At 43.0% G+C, this 21402-nt stretch overlaps 1 protein-coding gene across 4 annotated transcripts in view; it reads right to left on the bottom strand.

Moving 5' to 3' along the window:
- LOC137535995 (PH and SEC7 domain-containing protein 1-like) overlaps positions 1 to 21402 on the bottom strand; it is a 492113-nt gene that overhangs the window by 59921 nt on the left and 410790 nt on the right. For 3 of the 4 annotated variants that reach the window (XM_068257916.1, XM_068257918.1, XM_068257917.1), the window contains exons 16-17: positions 20859 to 21002; positions 1366 to 3708 (exon numbers count right to left, since the gene is read on the bottom strand). In XM_068257916.1, the coding sequence (XP_068114017.1) occupies positions 3463 to 3708; positions 20859 to 21002 (390 nt within the window). In that variant the 3' untranslated portion in view covers positions 1366 to 3462. Of the gene's footprint in view, positions 1 to 1365; positions 3709 to 20858; positions 21003 to 21402 lie in introns of those variants that run through there. The other variant, XR_011024492.1, reaches the window with a different exon arrangement.

Genomic DNA, 21402 nt, shown 5'->3' with positions numbered 1-21402 from the left:
AGTTAAGCATAAATACTTCATAAAAATAGACAGCAGTGGCTGTGAAACATGTATTTTATTATCTGAAGAGCACTGTTGAGGCTAGAGGGAAGCCACTGTCTGAGGAGCATCTTTCTGCCTTCTGTGTTCAAAGCAACTTTCCTGTATGTTTCCAAACGTCTCCACATCTTACCCCCCACTTCCAAAGTCTCCCCACTGTACCCTGCAGCACTGCTTCCAAAGTCTCCCCACTGTACCAAGCAGCACTGCTTCCAAAGTCTCCCCACTGTACCCTGCAGCACTGCTTCCAAAGTCTCCCCACTGTACCCTGCAGCACTGCTTCCAAAGTCTCCCCACTGTACCCTGCAGCACTGCTTCCAAAGTCTCCCCACTGTACCCTGCAGCACTGCTTCCAAAGTCTCCCCACTGTACCCTGCAGCACTGCTTCCAAAGTCTCCCCACTGTACCCTGCAGCACTGCTTCCAAAGTCTCCCCACTGTACCAAGCAGCACTGCTTCCAAAGTGCCCCATTGTACCCTGTAGCACTGTTTCCAAAGTCTCCCCACTGTACCAGGCAGCAAGGCTTCCTCTCCCCACTGTACCCTGCAGCACTGCTTCCAAAGCCCCCCCTTACCCTGCAGCACTCCTTCCAAAGTCTCCCCCTTACCCTGCAACACTGCTTCCAAAGTCCCCCCCCCTTTACCCTGCAGCACTGCTTCCAAAGTCTGCCCACTGTACCATGCAGCACTGTTTCCAAAGTCTCCCCACTGTGCCCTGCAGCACTGCTTCCAAAGTCTCCCAACTGTACCCTGTAGTACTGCTTCCAAGGGACGGTACTTCTCATAGGGCAGCTGCCAACGCGTCATCTGATTGAGGCACGTCAGGTTCCGTTCACACCGAGTAAGCTATTCCCACTAAAAGTCCATTGAAATTAGCCAGAGATGGCTGTACTGTGACAGGTGCTTTCAAAAGGAATTTCTGAGATGTTGGACATAACACACTTAGGGGCTGATTCACTATAACAAATAGTGTGCCTTATCAGAGTTAACACTCCTTATCAGCGTTAACACACCTTATCAGAGTAGCATAGCGAGCGCTACAAACGTATGCCTGCTAATTGGCAATGACGAGAGCTCCACTGGTCCTGCCCTGAGCCCCTGCGGGTCCAATCACTTTAAAGGACATTATCCCTGCACTTTGATTGGCCCAATAGACTGCCTGTCAAGTTTCCTGTCAAGTGACAGGCAGCCTTTTGGGCCAATCAAAGTGCAGGGATAATGTCCTTTAAAGTGACTGGACCCGCAGGAGCTCAGGGCAGGACGAGTGTAGCTCTCGTCATTGCCAATTAGCAGGCATAGGTTTGTAGCGCTCGCTATGCTACTCTGATAAGGTGTGTTAACTCTGATAAGGCACACTTTGTTATGGTGAATCAACCGCCTAGTGAAACAGCAGTTATAAAGGTATAGACAGTTACATGAGTGGTACATAAAAAAATATAGCACTATTACACCTCAACACATGTAGATAACCGTCCTGTGGGGTGCTCAGAATGCTTGAATGACAGCTGGTAAAACACTGCTGCTTTTCAGTAATCATGTCACACAATCATTGCCAAACAAAGAGGATTCATCTTGCAATCACTCCAGAGAATGTCTTCTATGAATGCTAACAACATGGCCATGTAAGAAACAGTCTGCAAGAATACAGAAACCATTTGTACACACAGTCTTGTACATTCAGACATGGCATTTAAAATGAAATGAAAAATCATCTTTAACAGGGATACCTATATATTCTATTTTCGGAATAACAGCCCTACAATAAGTTTTCCATACCGAAAGCAAGCTTAGCTAAGTCCATGAGAAGAAGGTTACTCTTGGCTGAAGTACTGCTAGTGAAAACACAAGTTTTCTATGGAGTCTGGCACTGAAATGAACAACGTCTGGTGATAAACCTGCAAATTGTTTGTAGTATAGTATGGCTTATACGCTTGGCATACAATTTCATCTGCAGCTTATCACATGATCTTAAAGGGCAGGTCCACACAAAAATACTCTCCTCACTCAGAGGTGGAGTCTAGTGAGTGGAGTCACCTTCTGGCTGTTTATAGCTCTTAAATACCCCACTGGGGAAATTCTCCAACTGTAGTTCCTAGTTCTGCCCCTACTAACCCTAGAGTGAAACCTCTTCTTCTAGTAGTGGAGGGGTCCCCAGGTTGTTAAAAAAATCTAATAGTAGTGTAGGAACCTCTAGCTAATGTGCAAACCAGGGAACCGAAACCGAAGTGCAGAGATCTACCCAGTGAAGTATCAGTGAGACATAAGGAACAAGTATTTGTCTTAGTTGTCCAGCAACTGGCAAAAAAAAAAATCAAATGTCAACTTTGAGTGGACCAAGCTTTTACATGACTTCAGTAATCACAGCTGTGTCCTCAATCCCAACCACTACTCTATTGGCACCAGTAACTAAGTCTCCAAAAACATCATACTGGTATTCATCAGGAGTCAAACACGAGATAAGACTGGCTATGTCCATTGCCCCACAGAAAAACAACATTACATTTCTGACCCATACAGACAACATTGCACTGTTGTGGTCTCAAGTCCTCAAACTGTAAACTTCCCTTTATGTTTTAATGAAAATCAACATTCATATTTATATATACATACATGTATAATTCCCAATCCTCAAAAGGGCGTTAATACTACAAAATATCAGCATGACAATCTTGAATTCAGTAAAGTAGTAAAAGTGCAAAAATATGTCACAAAAATGGAGGATCCCAGTTAAGAAATGGCACCATCCTGAATTGAGGAAGCCATTTTGCCAAAGCCCTCGGGAGAATCCAAGTTTTTTTTAATTTCTTAAGCTCTGTTGCTGCAATCTGTTTCCTTGTCTGCTTGGCTCAGACGCCAGATCATATACAAAACAGGATTAGAAATTCTGTACATGGCCCTTATAAGTTTAGAACAGGAGGCGTTCATCTCGTCGCTGCCTTACAAAATATTTGATTGTAGCAAAGTTTATGTGCTGTAGATTTTAAGAGTAAAGTCCACTTAGGTATGCAAGGAATCTTTCTTAGACTTTTTGTTTTGTTTTTTGGTTCCCATTAATAAAATTTAAAAATATGGTCCCGCTGGATTTCAATGGCTTGAATATAAAACAAAAAGATTTAAAACTGCCATCTGGACATAAAGATAAACATACTGAAAAGCCTTCACTCACAAGCGTGTGTTCCTTCCGGCACAATGCATGATGACTCGTACACGCAGGCAGTGCTTGTATAGTGATTGTGCTGCTTGTCTTCCATCACTAGAATCCAGCCTTTTCCTCTCAAAAAGCTCTTGAGCCTGCCACAAGGTGTACCAGCAGAAAGTATTAAATCATGCAATACTTATTGGCACCAGCTTAGAACCCAACATACCAGATATAGAGGAAGGAGGGGCCTCGGACATTCCTTTCAGACTGAAAGAGGCAGACCGTTCAAGATTTCTGCCTGGTGCTGCTGTGTGTTGGCCTGGAGCTGCTTCGTGAAGATGTGTGACATTTTGCTTTGGTGGCCGAAACAGGCGGGTCGAGATTTAGAGACGGACTAGACCGTGACTTTTTTAATCCATCCTCGTCATTTCCTGCGGAGTCAAATAAACTGTTTTCAAAAGCTTCGAGGTCTTCTGTTCCAGCCTTCAGTTTGGCTCGTAGGAGCATAGCATAAGTGCCGTAGCGGGATTTCTGTACAAGAGACACAGCAAGAAGAGTTACATCATATTAGAAGCTCATCTATTTCCGCCTACAAAGAGAATAACATTATTCCTTTATACACAAGGACTGTAATCACATCCACATTATAAACAGTAGGTTCATTGTTAATTACTTACAAGAGTACCTATACTTTCACTGAGTAAAGAAACAAACAATTCTTGCCTAGTATTAATTATACAGTGTAAAAGAGTAACCAGCTTGGGGTGACTCAAACTGCTAGGTAAGTGTAGGGGACTAAAAGAGAATATAAAGCCCCCCTACTAAAAAATGCTTGGTGTGATATGCCTTCGTAAAACAAAAGGTAGTTGCGATAATTCAGCTTTAAGTGAACATCTGTGGTAAGCATACAGTGTAAGCATCTCGTGAATGGGACTCAATATAAAAATATATAAGCCAGATTACTTACCAAGGGAGAGTGAAGGCTCTGGGTCCTTTAGAGCCTTTCCACTCCTCTCTTGGTCTCTGTTCCAGTGCTGGCTCCCCAGTAGCAGCATTCAACAAATTTGGTCAAATACAGCTCTCTCTCTGATGTGAAGGAGGCATCGGAAGTCTTTTGGAGCCTGAGTGCTCCCGAAGACAGGCCACTCCAAACTCATGCATTCTCCCTTGCGCAATATGCAGGCGCCTGTTTTCGGGAGGACTCACGAATCCCAAAAACTTCAAAAGTCTCCTGTTGCGGAAGATTCAAGCAAAGGAGCTGCTGCTGCAATGATGGGAGCGGGAGAGGAAATAGGACCCATATAGGACCCATTCCCAATAATGTTAACAAGCTGTAGGACGCAAGCATTTCCATGACTGCTGTCAGTGATCCTTCAGAGGCTGCCAGTGGGACCCAGGAGAAAACAAGAGCTGCCGCGAGGGACACAAATTACTTCCAGGTGGCCGGAAGAAGCTCAAGGTAAGTAAAACTTTGTTTTGTCGCCTTTGAAGTCCTTTAAAGAGGAATTGTAGTAAAAATAACAATAAATAAAGCTTTTTTTCCCCAATACTCTTTGATACATTATTTAGTCAGAGTTTGCCCATTATAAAATATTTTCTACTGATATGTATCACTGATGGTGAAACCTTTAGTTCTGCAAGTTGATCCATAAGGAATGTTCGTTACTGGGAGTTCTATGCACAGAGGGAGATATTGCTTGCTTAAAATTGGAAAAAGCCATTTTTCCCCCCATAATGCAACAAGGTTCACAGACCATGGTCATGACATCACACTGTGGGAGGGGTTTCACCACAATATCAGCCACACAGAACCCCCTGATGATCTGTTTCAGTAAGGTAAAGATTTCCTGTGGGAAAGGCAGTATCAGCTACTGATTGGGATGAAGTTTAATCCTGTTATATCATGTGTACAGACTTACAGTAGTAGTTTGCAGCAGGTAGAAATAGCTAGTGTGACACAGTTGGTAATAGCATCATTGAATAACAACTGTGCCCGGTGACTCGCAACTGCTACAAATCTGTGTTTAGCCCAAACAGATAATATAGGCCTCTCATGCTGTTAATAGAGGTGTTTTTGTGTAAAATGTTTTAAATAGATTCCCTGAACAGAGACGTGACACAACTTACATGTACTTAATTTACATTCCCCCGAGAATTTGATATTTTCCATTTTAAATGAAGCAGATAACGGATTCATCACAAACAGCTGCTAGAGAGACATCTTGTCCTAGATAAAAGCATCTCCTACTGGCTTGTAGTCTAGTGTACAATAAGGAATTCTTGCTGCATTCAAGAGTGTGCTTGCTGCTCAAGCCTGTCGCAGTGGGACACTTCACCTTATACGCTATGCAAATATATCATAGACGCCAGCACAAATAAGGTCAGTGTGCAAGGGAATGATAGCACTAACTTGAACAAGTGTTAATTGAAAAAAGTGTGATAAATTAAAGAGGAACGCCAGTGAAAATAACATAATAAAAAAAAGTGCTTCATTTTTACAATAATTATGTATAAATGATTTAGTCAGTGTTTGCCCATTGTAAAATCTTTTAACCCTCCTGGCCTTTTTTTTTTTCTCCATGTAGCGAGACAAGGTCTCGCTACATGATAGCCGCTGCTCAGCGGCATCCCCCCAGCCCTCAAAGAACGGGATCTCCTGGAGGGCTTCCCCCGTCGCCATGGCGACGGGTGGGATGACGTCATCGACGTGACGTCAAAGGGGAGTCCGATCCACCCCACAGCGCTGCCTGGCACTGATTTGCCCGGCAGTGCACGGGGTCTGGGGGGGGGCGGCTGCGGCACGAAGGATAGCGGCGGATCGGCGGGTAGCGGCGGCAATCGCATTGCGCACGCAGCTAGCAAAGTGCTAGCTGCGTGTAGCAAAAAAAAAATTATGCAAATCGGCCCAGCGGGGCCTGAGCAGTGCCTTCCGGCGGCATAGCCCAAGCTCAGCTCGGGCTTACCGCCAGGAAGGTTAAATCCCTGATTTACATTGTGACATTTATAACATGGTGACATTTTTACTGTTGGCAGGTGATGTAGCTGCTGCATGCTTTTTTGGCAGTTGGAAACAGCTGTAAACAGCTATTTCCCACAATGCAGCAAGGTTCACAGACAGGAAACTGCCAGGAGTACGTACGCAAGAGTTTCTTGTGGGAGGGGTTTCACCACAATATCAGTCATACAGCGCCCCCTGATGGCCTGTTTGAGAAAAGGAATAGATTTCTCATGTAAAAGGGGGTATCAGCTACTGATTGGGATAAACTTCAATTCTTGGTTGGAGTTTTTCTTTAAGGTAATTTAACCATTTCATGTGTCTTCCCTGAACTTAGACAGATGAGCTTTATATAGAATAGAATGCCATAGAATGTGTTGTCTCCAAGGTCTGGCAGAAGCAGTATGTGAGGCAACAGGCGGTGCCAGGGGGTGCTAGGGGGAGCTGTACCACCCCAAAATATGAATAGCACTGTTTAAGCAATGAACTTCTGCAGCCACAAAATCAGGTATAGCCACCGGTACATGCAGAGCCAGAGCGTGTTAAAATACTTACATAGCCGGAACCCAACGCCGCGTGTACATACTTCCTATCTTGCGTTCCATCTCATAGTAACAGCGCGCCCCCCTATGGATGGAATGCAAGACAGGAAGGAAGTACATGCGGCACATGGATACCGGCAACAGAAGTATTTTACTTCCGTTGCTGGTATCTGCGCTCTGGCTCTGCATGTGACCCTCCTCCCCGCCTGACTATCTATACTGGGGCACCTATGCCTAGCTACCTATACAGGAGGCACCTATGCCTGGTTACCTAAACTGGGGGCACCTATGCCTGGTTACCTAAACTGGGGGCACCTATGCCTGGCTACCTATACTGGGGGCACTTATGCCTGGCTACTTATACTGGGAGCACTTATGCCTTCCTGCCTATACTGGGGCACCTATACATAGCTACCTGTACTGAGAGCAGTTATACCTGGCTATTTATACTGGAGGCCTCAATGCCTAGCTACCTATACAGTGGGCACCTATGCCTGGATACCTATACTGGGGGCACCTATGCCTATACCTATACTGGGGGCAATTATGCCTTCTTATCGATTATTATTATTTATTATTTATTGTATTTATAAAGCGCCAACATATTTCACAGCCCTATAATAGGGGCACCAATACATGGCTACCTGTACTGAGAACAGCTATACCAGGCTATTTATACTGGGGACCTCGATGCCTAGCTACCTATAAAGGGGGCACGTATGCCTGGCTACCTATACTGTGGGCACCTATGCATGGCTACCTTTACTAGGGAAACCTATGACAGGCTCTCTATACTGGGGACTCCTAAGCCTTGCTACCTATACTGGGGGAACATATACCTGGCTATCTATACTGGAGGCGTCTATGCCTGGCTACCTATACTGATGGCACCTATGCCTAAACTGGGGAATTGATGCAAATAACTATACTAGGTGCACCTATACCTGGCTACCCTACTGTAAGCACGTATGCCTAGCTACCTGTACTGGGGGTACGTATGCCTTCCTACCTATACTGGGGGTACCTATACCTGGCTACCTATATGGGGGCCCCAATGCCTGGCTATCTTTACTGGGGGTGCCTATACCTAAATTCAGGGCACCCACGCCTGGCTACCTGCACTGGGGGCACCAATGTTTGGCTACCTATACTGTTAGCACCTATGCCTGGCTACCTTCACTGGTGGCACCTATGCCTGGCTATCTATACTGTGAGCACTAATGCCTAGCTACCTTTTTGGGGGGCACCTGTGCCTAGCCATCTATACTGGAGCACCTATGCCTGTCTATCTATACTGGGGGCAACTATTCCTGGCTACCTATACTGGAGATGCCTATGCCTGATTCCCTATACAGGGGGCACCTATGCCTGGCTACCTATACTGGGGGCACTTATGCCTTCTTACCCATAGTAGGGGCACCCGCCACCTATACATGGCTATCTGTACTGAGATCAGCTATACCTGGCTATTTATACTGGGGGCCTCGATGCCTTCCTACCTATACTGGGAGCACCTATGTCTGGCTACCTATACTGGGGGCACCAATGCCTGGCTACCTATAATGGGGGCACCTATGCCTGGCTATATATACCAGGGACCCAATGTCTAGCTACCTTTGCAGGGGGCACCTGTGCCTGGCTAGCTATACTGTGGGCCCCTATACCTGGCTACCTATACTGGGGTAACCCATGCCTGGCTTTCTATACTGGGGGCACCTATGCTAAGCTACTTATACTGGGAGCACTTATGCCTGACTACCTATACTGGGGCACCTATGCCTGGCTACCTATACTGGGGCCACTTATGCCTTCTTACCAATAATAGGGGCACCTATACATGGCTACCTGTACTGAGAGCAGCTATACCTGGCTATTTATACTGGGTGTGTTCGATGCCTTCCTACCTATACAGGGGGCACCTATGCCTGGCTACCTATACTGGGGGCACCTTTGCCTGGCTACCTATACTGGGGGCACATATGCCTTCTTATCTATAATAGGGGCACCTATACATGGCTACCTGTACTGAGAACAGCTATACCTGGCTATTTATACTGCGTGTGTTTGATGCCTTCCTACTTATACTGGGGACACCTATACCTGGCTACCTATCCTGGGGGCACTTATGCCTGGCTACCTATACTGGGACCACTTATGCCTGGCTACTTATACTGGGAGCACTTATGCCTTCCTACCTATACTGGGGGCACCTATGCCAGGCTACCTATACTGGGGGTACTTATGCCTGCTTACCTATAATAGGGGCACCTATACATGGCTACATGTACTGAGAGCAGCTATACCTGGCTATTTATACTGGGGGCCTCGATGCCTAGCTACCTATACAGGGGGCACAATGTCTGGCTACCTATACTGGGGGCACAATGTCTGGCTACCTATACTGTGGGCACCTAAGCCTGGCTATCTATACCGGGAACCCCGATGTCTAGCTACCTTTACAGGGGGCACCCGTACCTGGCTACCTATACTGTGGGCCCCTATGGCTACGTATACAGGGTTAATCTATGCCTGGCTTCCTATACTAGGGGCACAATGCCTGGCTACCTATACTGGGGGCACCTATGCCTGGCTACCTATACTGTGGGCCTCTATACCTGGCTACCTATACTGGGGTAACCTGTGCCTGGCTTCCTATACTGGGGGCACCTATGCCTGGCTAAATTCACTGGGGGCACTTATACCTAGCTACCTGGCTTCCTATACTGGGGGCACCTATACCTAGCTACCGATTTTGGGGGCACCTATGCCTGGCCATCTATACTGGGGCACCTATGCCTTTCTATTAACCTCCCTAGCGGTATGGACAGATATATCCGTCCATAAAAACATGCTGTGAACAGTATAAACGTGCATACACATCAATACTCTCCTGCACCGTATACTAAACCCTTGCTTGACACATTTTGGCAAGTTTCAGGAAAAAAAAAAGTTTTAAAAATAAATTTTATCACTTTTTGCACAGAAATCCTGGGAAAATTGAACGCCAGGGAGGTTAATACTGAGGGCACCTGTTCCTGGCTACCTATACTGGGGGCATCTAGGCATGCCTACCTATACTGAGGATGCCTATGCTTGGCTACCTATACAAGGGGCTCCTATGCCTGGCTATCTATACAGGAGGTGCTTGTGCCTTCCCATCTATACTGGGGTCCCCTCTACCTAGCTACTTATACTGTGGGCACCTATGCCTGCCTACCTATAATTTGGATACCTATGCCTATACTGGGGGCACCTATGCCTGGCTACCTATACTTGGGGCAGCTATGCCTGCCTACCTATACTGGGGGCATCTATGCCTATACCTATACTAGGGACACCTATGTCTGGCTACCTATACAGGGGCACCTATGCCTGGCTATCTGTCCTGGGGGTACCTATATGTCTGGCTTCCTATGCTGGAAGCACCTATGCCTGGTTACCTATACTGGGGACAGCTATGCCTTGCTACCTATACTGGGGGCACCTATGACTTGCTATCTATACTGGGGGTACCTATGCCTGGCTACCTATACTGGGGGCACTTATGCCTGGCTACCTTTACTGGATGCAGCTATACCTTGCTACCTATACTGGGGGCACCTATACCTGGCTATCTATATTGGGACACCTATGCATGGCTACCTATACTGGGGGCACCTATGCTTATACCTATACTGGGAGCATCTGGCCACCAATCCTAGGGAAGGGGCTTATACATATATGGGACATCTGGCTACCTATACTGGAGGCGGAAGTGCCTACATCTGGCTTAACAGTGCTGTTACTGTCTACTCGCTGTGAATTACACAGGTGCCATTTTCATTTGGTACCTTTCCATGACCCGTAATTGCCACGCCCATTTTCCAGTGCATGGACATTTTTGCTTTGCACACCGCAGGTCAACAGCTAGTCTAGTGCTGGATCCACCACCTGCATAACACCCTCAATAAAAAAAAATCCAGGAGCCGTTCCCGGAGACCCAAAAAGCTCTAACCAGAGAAAAATAGAAGGAAATAATTATTTAGACCTATCATAACAGCACAGGGCAATTTACAATTCATGCGTATTTCTTAGTGCATCTTGGGTGATACTCCTATTAGTGCCTACAGCAGAATGTATAAAGATTGTTCTGTTAGCAGAGACTTTGAAAAATTGCTTAGAAAATTCCACCCTGCAATTGTTTCCTGTAGTGTGCCAACTAAAGTATTCACTTGCCACACATGGGGAGACTAATGCACAAGTCTAACAATACTGTGTGCGTCTTGCAACACTTTCTGTCCCAATGTGGTTGGCTTAAAAGCTGAGAAAATGGTAAAGGGCACCATGATTTTGAACCAAGTGGAGGCACTGCAAGTATCTATTTTTTCTATAGGACTCTATTAAGCCTACCCCAGACCACAATCTCCAGCAAATGTGCCACTTTGACAGTAGCTTATATATTATTACAGTACAGGCGCTCACAATCTAATCCCCTACCATACTCTTACGTCTATGTATGTATTGTGCAGTGTTAGTATTGTAGTCTAGGGCCAATTTAGGGGGAAGCCAATTAACGTATCTGTATGTTTTTGGAATGTGGGAGGAAACCAACGCAAATAAGGGGAGAACATATAAACTCTGTGCAGATAATGCCCCGACTGGGATTCAAACCGAGGACCCATCGCTGCAAGGCAAGATTGCTGCCTACTATGCCACCGTGTTGTGGCAGTGATGAGACTGAAGAGAAAGCCATGGCTGTTGAAGCTAGTACAGCTGACATCACTAAGGAAGAGGGAGCTTCAGCCTACCAAAATGGCCACCAAAGATAGGCCCACAAGTACCTCACAAGTAACCAGATCTTCAGCAAAGGCTGTCACACAAAGAGCCTTAAAGTGGGAGTGTCACCATAAAAATAACATTTCAGCAGCAACTGGTCTGAGTGTATTAAGTGATAAAGATGCTAATCCTGCATTGAAAACGTTTTCTGCTGTTATGACATACTTAAGGAGCACTGGCCCTTTAGTAGTCAGTGCCAAACAGTTGCATGCGGGGGGGGGGGGGGGGGGGTTCTTTTTATCTATAATATATTCCTCCTCTTCCCTTTATTTCCCTGCCAGCCGCTTATCTGAAACCTGATCGCTTGCTCACTTGTGTTTACAAGCAATTTAAGGTGACTCAGAGATTGGAGGAGAAAAGAAAAAAAGTGAAGGGCAGAAATGATATCACGAGTTAGCCTAAATTGTGGGCAAAAGACATGGCCCCCACCAGGAACAGAATTCTCGTAATTTACTATATAACATTCACTGAAATCAAAACGTGGACAGTACAATACATGTGTTATGTAAGTAGATCAAGTATTTATCTAGTTATATATGTGTTTTTTTCCCTGGCATAGTATGGCTGATCCTACTGCTTTAAAGAGCTTGATCATAACACGGAGAGGCAGATTAAGAAAGCTAGGAAAACACAATCTGTAAAAGAGTAAATGTCAGCTCTTGGAAACCAGGTGACTTCAAATAAGCATTTACTTGTCAAATGCACAAAAAAAGCTCCCAGCTGCTACTACTGGCAATAATATGCATTTCCTAATGATCTATCTGACAAGAAGAAGGGGTATTTAAAGTAACACACCGTGACATTGCATAATAAAGATCACAATTTGTTATATAGAAAACATGTGACCCGTTTAAAAAAGTTTCTCTGAACTCCACTGGACCTGGATTACCAAATGGTAACAGAGAGCAGCCCATTAGTTGAAAGGACTGAGTCTTGTACGGCAGATGTGGGCTTCCGGAGACAGACTGAATATTTTATAGCTCACAGTCAGTAATGACCTGCTCTTGTGTAAAGAAGAGGGCTATGACTTGGATTTGTCCTAATGCACTATCCATACACTCCCTCCCTTCTCACTAGTCGGGTAACATATGATTACATTCTTAACATGTATTCATTTTTTTATTTTTTTTTATAGTAATCAGCAGCAATAAGCTCAATGGGCATGAAAAACCCTTGACAAACCTAGTGCAGGGCAAAATTATTAATATATTCATGGGGATCACTGTGATGAGAACATACATAGAAGTAAGGGCGGTCACTGTGGTGGAACCACGGTAGCTTGTGTGACAAAGATGAGACCAGGAGCCAAATGGTGCAGTATCATAGGATAAAATTAGCTCAATATTACAAGAGTAGTTAAACTAACAGAGGTGGGCTGCAAAACCTGCAACCACGTATATCGCCTACGGGGAAAACACCATCCATGCTCGGTACTCCAGATCCTGCCAGGAAACAAGGTGGTCGCTCTCCTGGGGTCCTTACTAGCTATGGATGGCCCCACACAAGTGGGAAGGACACCTCCAAAGGAGGTGTAGCAGACAATGAAGAAGGGTGGAGGCATACAAAAATAAAGATCTCTCAGAGTAAACATTATAAAGACATAAGTAAATACATGAGGTTATCTTACCTTTCTAGATGAACCAACCCCAAAAAGCAAAGGTCTAGATCAGGTAAGGTTTATTCAAGCACAATTAAAAAAGACAATTGTTTCTCGGGTCTCTGCCCGCTTCCTCAGGTCAGTAAAGTTCCTGAGGGAATTCAGTTTGCAGCCTGGGCACCCAAAATATATTCTCCTCTGCTAATGCTTGTGCTTGTGCTTGTGATCATTCCCTTTCATATGTGTGTCATCTCTTAAATATACAAAAGAAGTACTTGTACAAACTTACACTTGTACATCATAACTTTGTACATTGTGCCTTGTTTGTATTATCTTGTAACAAAATGTACTATAGAAGGTAAGCTTGTATGGGAATAGCCCTTTCACCTACTGGTATCTTGGTACTGCTATCGGCAATTGACCTATTTATGTGTACGTTGCACAAGTTGTGCTATACAACTGTGCTTTGATCTATAATGCCATTGTTTCTCTATGTAATTTGTTTTCTAAGTATTTATTTATACAGGGCTATGCATTGTATTTGCTCTATATAAGTTTTAATAGGTAAAATCTGGGCCAAGAGTCTCAAGAGATTCACACCTGACCACAAGGTGGCAGGCTGTCCTTGGGTTCCTTCCCTAAAACATACTTTTGTAAGTCCATTGTTCTTTTAAAACCTAAATGACTACCCTGCTAACAGTGAGAGCTATTCACACCTTGCTTAGAGTGATATGAACTATTTTAGTCTGCTTTAGCCTTCTGAGCGGTAACCCCGAGTCAGGCTGGAAATTCCCAGCTCGGAGCGGTAACCCCGAGCTGGATCCATGGGAGGTGAGTAATGTGCAGGGCTACCGCAGATCTATTGGTAAGATTTTTTAGGGTCTAAAAGCATGTAAAAAAATTGCACCACTTTCAAACCCTAAAATCTGGAAATAATCATAACACCAGGGAGGTTAAACTATTCTGGCGCTTCATATGTTCAATTAATTTCTCTCTTCTGCAGTAAAGGTCCGCTCACATTACTTTTGTGGCAACGTGTAGCAGAATTAACATTAAGTGGAACTCACAGTACTGGGTATTCTACCCTTCCTCTTTTATATAAAAAATAATAATATTTTTCAGTCATTCCCATATGAAGGGCGTCTGGCTGGCTTTTCAATTACAAGACCTCTCAAGTATCAGACCTCAAATGCTCTTCCTAATTAGCATGATTGTGCGCATAATCACTGTGTGCCAGCTGCAGTTCAGTTCTAATTAACAGTATACTATAAAAAATATTATTTCTATAACAGTCATTAACAGTAACTTGCAAGAAGTTATGGTTTTTAATAATTCTATTGCAATGATAAATCTACAAAACAAAATAAATATGAATGTCTTTGTTTTGCATCTATTTTTCCAAATTTTCTTTTTACTACAGTGCATCAAATATCTTGGTATCTGCAGAGTACCGGTATCTATCAATAAAGCAATGATTATCAAATATATTAGATAACTAAAAAGTGCCGAGTGCCGTTACATTTCAAATCAAGTATTAAGTGCTATATAAGTCAATAATAGTGCAAGATTATTGCAATGTTTAAGTAACAATAGACTGGCATTCAAGAAAAATACCTATCCCTAAACCAGCCCAATTTGAAAATACAGCTGAAAATATAAATGGAAGGCTATAAACCACAATATAGACTGGTGGTGAGCGGGAGCAGGGGAATCTTCCCACAGTGATGCACCTTGCCAGCAGTAAAGATTCCACCATCACTGATACATTTAGGAATGTAAATTGGGGTAAGTTGAGATTTTAAAATGGGCAAAGTTATAACTTTACTTTAATATCTTATTTAGGACGGGTGATGCAATAGTATAAAGCAACAAGAGAGCCAGATAATATTCATGTATGCCATGGATAGGTAATGTCAAACTCAATATAAAAGAAAAGCATCCATATAGCAAAAAGGTATCATAATAAATCCATGCAAAAAAGCTCAATAAAGTATGAACAATTTATTAGGGACTTGTCCCTTTAAAAGCAAGTAAAACATATCGCAGGGGGTACAGTTAGGATGTCATGGTGATATGACTCATATAATAATGATCCTCTCTCAGCAGTGGGCTTACAAGCAGTTTGCTGTAGTTATGTATATTCATCTAGTGTGGGATTGGTGTGGTTATACATAGCTTATCCAGCATTCCAGTTGATGTATTTTATCATGATTGTGCATTGTATTGGTACTTTGATCATTATTATATGAGTCATATCACCATGACATCCTAACTGTACCCCCTGCGATATGTTTTACTTGCTTTTAAAGGGACAAGTCCCTAATAAATTGTTCATACTTTATTGAGCTTTTTTGCATGGATTTATTATGATACCTTTTTGCTATATGGATGCTTTTCTTTTATATTGAGTTTGACATTACCTATCCATGGCATACATGAATATTATCTGGCTCTCTTGTTGCTTTATACTGTTACTAAATGAAATCTCTTTGGTTTCTTATAGAGCCTATCACGTGTCTAATATGAATCTGGATTTACTGGATACATTAGAATCCTGTTGGGAGGACAAACTTAAAACACTGTTTGTGAAGGATACTGTGAGCAGGGTTGGCGATGGGATATCTGAGGACGCCAAACGCATCTTTCATGAGTTGAAGGATGCACACATTTCCTACATCAAGACGTGGTGGAATGTTAAGTCATTAGAAGGTTATGATAATGAGGGAATCTATCCACGGGGACTACGGGTACAAATTTTTCCGTCATGGCAGCTTAACCCAGATAGAAAAAAGACATGGGAGGAAGGACTTGCCAAATGTTCACATATAATTGTGGATATGTTACTTGATTATGACAAAGAATTGCTTGAGCATTTGAGAAACAAAATCACGGAATTGAAAAGCCAGGCTATTCAGGCAGGACCAAAGGACAGGATAGAGACATTCATGGTTGATTTAAAGAAGGAACTTGGCAAGATAGAGCAGGATATTATCAATACCAAAAGGAAAAAATTAGATAGAGACAGGATGGATTATAGTCTAAAAAAAGCCTTCCTATGGAGACACTCTGGAAACCCGAAAGGAAAGGACTTTTGGAAAAAGAAAAAAAGGCTCCCTAAACAAGGCCATAATCCCATAGAGGATCCACCCAATAGAGTGCCCGACAGACCACATCATACAAGTGTCACCTCATATGTGTCTGACTCTAGTGAGATAACAGGATCCGACATAGAAGGGGCACAAAACGGAGGAGGAGGTGCCAGTGGTTCACACACCTCAGGAACTCGAGGAGATCCAAAAATTAAAAAACGAAAATATGGACACCATAGACTTGATGACGAGGTATTACAAGTGGTTAATTTGTCACCACAGCCACTATCAATATATGAAAAGAAGGTTTTGTCTAGGGGCCTATCATTCGCCCCTAATAATCAAATGGATCATTTTGAGGTCCTAAAAGATATTTTCTTATTTTGCAGGCGTCTAACGCTTAAAAAAATGTATAAAACCAAGCCGTTACAGGATCAGGAATTTATCGATCTTGGATTTGATGCACAAGACCAACAGGCATTTGATGATTTATTGGACCTGCTACAAGAAAACGATGATAGTGTGGTGAGTAATAAAGGCTTTAGGCCACCTTCTAAATTTATACCCTCTTTTACATCAGAAATTAAAATATTCTTTGAGTTGGTTTGCAGGGATTTGCAAACTATAAATACCTCCCAAAGGCTACCCAGTAATTTAGATCGCATGGAACAGAAGGCACTTCAAACACTCCGGAAAAGAACAGATATACTTATAAAAGAGGCAGACAAGGGGGGCAACGTGGTGGTGTGGCCGGTTGAGATGTACTTGCGGGAGGCTGGGCGACAACTTCATGATATCAAATATTACAAAGTCCTGCCGGTCAATCCACTTGAAAGATATCAAGCAGAATTCAAATCTCTCCTTGATATGGCCAAAATGGAGGGTGCGATTACTGATAAAGAATCACAATTCCTATGGAAACGGAATCCGACAATTCCAACTTTCTACATGCTCCCTAAGGTCCATAAGAACCCCATATGTCCCCCAGGAAGACCTATTATTTCGGGGATAGGGAGCATGACAGAGAAGGCTTGTCAATTCATTGACTCCTTTTTGCAACCTATGGTAACTACCTTAGAGTCCTACATCAGAGACACAGGTGATCTTTTGAATCACCTTGAAGGTCTTGAATTGTCAGAAGACACATGGTTAGTCACATGTGACATTGAATCACTCTATTCCAATGTGGGACATGCTGAAAGTATTAGAGCTATCAGATACTTCTTAAACATGGGAAACTTGGCTATACATAGAAAAGAATTTCTCCTGGAGATGACAGCCTTTGTTTTGACACATAATTTTTTTATCTTTGACACCAAATATTACCTACAGGTTAGAGGCGTGGCGATGGGGGCCAAATGTGCCCCCTCCATTGCCAATCTGTATCTTGGATGGTGGGAACGGGAAGTCGTGTGGTCACCTAAATACAGCCTGTACCACCCACACATTCTTGGGTGGTACAGGTTTATTGATGACCTGCTAATATTGTGGCAGGGGCCCCGAGATCTTTGTCAAGAATTTCTTGAGGCATTAAATGTAAATGATCTCAATTTATTACTTACATATCATATGTCTTTGGACCACATTGAGTTCTTGGACCTAGTCATCAAAAAGAGCCCCACTGGCAATGTGTCTACCAATGTATATAGAAAACCAACAGCGGTGAACAGTTTATTGCAATTCGGTTCACACCACACCACGAAATTAAAAAAGAACATACCTGTGGGTCAATTTATTAGGATTAAGCGCAATTGCTCAGGATCAGTTGAGTTTGAGCAAGAGGCTGAAGCCTTAAAGAGACGCTTTCAAGCAAGGGGTTACCCGAGGAGATGCCTTGAGACAGCATTAAGGAAAGCCAGAGCAATTCCTAGGTCGGTATTATTACAACAGAGACAAGGCACCCACAGGAATAGGAATCAGAGTGGGAAGATACGTATTACAACTCCATTTAATTGTCAGTGGAATGAACTCTATAGGGTCATTTCTAAGCACTGGGATATCTTATCTAATGATAAGGACTTAAAACCCTTTCTTACTACATACCCCAGTGTCACGGCCAAGAGAGCTCCCACTCTGAGAAATTTATTGTGTAACAGCCATTTTCAGAGGCCCTGTCGGAGTAGAGTAACAAAGGGAAGTTTTGCATGTGGGAACTGTACAATTTGTCCCAACATGAGAGCTACGAAATATGTAATCAGTAAAACTAATGGCAAGAAATTCTTTATCAATGAATTTATCAACTGCAAGTCGGCTGCTGTGATATATCTGCTGCAATGCCCCTGTGGCTGGCAATATGTGGGCCAGACTAAGAACATACTCAAATTGAGACTGCAGAAACATGTGTCTGTGGCAAAATTAGCAGGACGTGATAAGATGAATGGAAAAACCCTAACTATGCTAGCCACACACGCACTAAATAGCCATGGGGGCTCTCTAAGAGGGTGGTTATTTGCTGGTCTACAACAAATTAAAACCAATAACAGGGGAGGAGATGTAGTGAATAGGCTTCTTCGAGCCGAATTAAGATGGATTTACAAATTACAAACCCGTAGCCCCGCAGGACTGAACGAAGAGTTCAGTTTTGCTTGCTATCTACCCCAATAAACACCAGATAATTTTGAGACTTACATTCCACCATGTCTTGATGCTCTATAGCCAGTATGGCTTGTTTTTTTTACTTGAATATTAATTTCTATTTGTACATTGTAGATGTTGCATACTGAGAGGCTTTTACCACCAGCTGGTGAGTATTACCCCCCTTTTTCACTACCTTTTGCACAGTTTATTTTATCGCGTCTTTTGTTTCTTATGGATTATATGATCCACTTTGGCAGTCTGAACATCTAACACTGGTCACTTTATCTGGCATGGGAATAGGCACTGTCTTTCTCTTTCCTTTCCAGCACATACTTGTGGTGGGTTTTCAAGTCTGCCCTGACTGCAAGTGAGTAGCAGTCGAGTGACAACTAAATTTATAACCACTGGCAGTTTGCACATTTTCATCAGCACTGGTCACTTTATGGGATCACTATAGATTTTAATGTTGTATTGCATGGTGAATGTGCATTGTTCTTCCTTCTTTTTCCCTCCCAGTACACTAATTGTGGTGGGTCACAAAATTGCCCTGACTGTAAGTGAGTAGCAGTCGAGAGACAATTAAATTTAGGTCACTAAGCACATGTCACTTTATTTTATCTGTGTGAGTTGCCAGTAAGTAGCAATTCTATACAGAGGTATACAATCACCTTGAGAGGTGGGGACTATATGTTGATAAGTGATTGAACCATTACATTACTAATATATTTTCACATTATTGATTGTACAGATTCACAGACTGCACTTGGATACTTTATTTTAAAGACGATTCTCATCCGAAGAAACTGCGATTTGTTGCACGAAGCACTTTAAATTTGCATTTTTTTATGTATATTTCATTATGTATTTCTTCTTTTTTATCACTTATATAACCATGACATATGTATGTATTGTGGTGTATTTATTGTTATACACATTCTTGCTCACTAGGGGGTGATACACTTCCAGATATGTTTGGTGTTCACTTTGTTGTTATTCAGGCATTGCTTGACCGTGCTTAGTATCATTCATCTTTACCTTCTAGATTCATTATTATTATTATTATTAATTAATTATATATTTTAAAAAATGTTTTATTCTTTGCAAGTTACTTAGCCTGTAATGTGGGAACATTTATTTCCATTGTCGCTCTGCTACAAGTGTCAGAGCGCCGATGCGGCCGTTGGAACGCATCGGCGGCTCTGCACGGAAAATGACGTGGCACCGGTGCGTGGTTTGAAACGCACGGCGTGACGTCATCAAGAGGCGTGGCCACGCCCATCCGGAAGTTAGCAGAGTGCGGGCAGCGTTATTGTACGCTGCTCTAAGATGAATATAAAAGGGGACTTCCTTATTCCAATTTTCCAATCTCCGACGAAGCAGAGGGGTCTGCGATACATGTGAGGTTCAAGCGGGGGCACAGGCAGGGTGTCTCAACTGGTCTGGTGGTAAGCACTTTTCCTTTCCTCCTATTTTCCATCTTCTATTTCTCAGGCTATATTTATTCCTCTCTCAGCAGTGGGCTTACAAGCAGTTTGCTGTAGTTATGTATATTCATCTAGTGTGGGATTGGTGTGGTTATACATAGCTTATCCAGCATTCCAGTTGATGTATTTTATCATGATTGTGCATTGTATTGGTACTTTGATCATTATTATATGAGTCATATCACCATGACATCCTAACTGTACCCCCTGCGATATGTTTTACTTGCTTTTAAAGGGACAAGTCCCTAATAAATTGTTCATACTTTATTGAGCTTTTTTGCATGGATTTATTATGATACCTTTTTGCTATATGGATGCTTTTCTTTTATATTGAGGGTGATGCAATAGTGGCTAATAATGGTAAATAACGTGTTCCTGCACAATCGTAGTAGCTTTGCCTCCACCCACCTTCTCTTGGATAGGGGAGTAAAGAATTAGAAGGAGAGGGCTTACAATGTACACTCTGGTCCTTGTTTAATTTTGAAAGTGGTGGTAAAAGTGGGTTGTGTCATGTGACTTCCGTTAGGCACTTCTGAACATAAAGAATGACTAAATTCCATCAGATTATTATATGTGGTGTACCTCAAATTCCAGGTAGTCTTCTTTCTGTTTAAATTCATCAATCTCTTTTCCTTTTACCTTCTTGTCGGGAGGAGATGTACGGTGTTCTACTAAACTGGAGGACATACTCTTGAATTTATTTTCATGGGTTTTCACCTGTTCCTCCTAGATAAAAGAACAAGACCAGAACAAATGTTTAATCCAATAGCTCTTTACAGGTCTCAGCACTGGCTATGTTGTAATATATTTAATTTTACAGAACTACAGCACAGTTATATATGAAAAAGGAACTCAAGAGGGTGGCAAGCTTTGTATAGTACTTATATACTAGCTGATGCCCACTGAGTGGGGTAGGAATGCATGAGCTATCTCTTTGGATGTCGGAAACGTCATATTGTGCACTAATGCAGCATGGCCGTGCTTGTGCATGAAGAGGAACGTGGCCCAGATTTTCTGGAGGGTCACGGAGAGCGTCGGCAGTGGCTAGGACGACAAAGGAAGCCTTCTACAGGATCCAGAGACTTCCCTCTTCTTAGGCAAGTATGTGTTTTTTACCCGAGGTTCA

The sequence above is a fragment of the Hyperolius riggenbachi genome, chromosome 10 (genome assembly GCF_040937935.1).
Source record: "Hyperolius riggenbachi isolate aHypRig1 chromosome 10, aHypRig1.pri, whole genome shotgun sequence".
Lineage (NCBI taxonomy): Eukaryota > Metazoa > Chordata > Amphibia > Anura > Hyperoliidae > Hyperolius > Hyperolius riggenbachi.
This window is presented reverse-complemented; position numbering and strand designations above follow the sequence as displayed.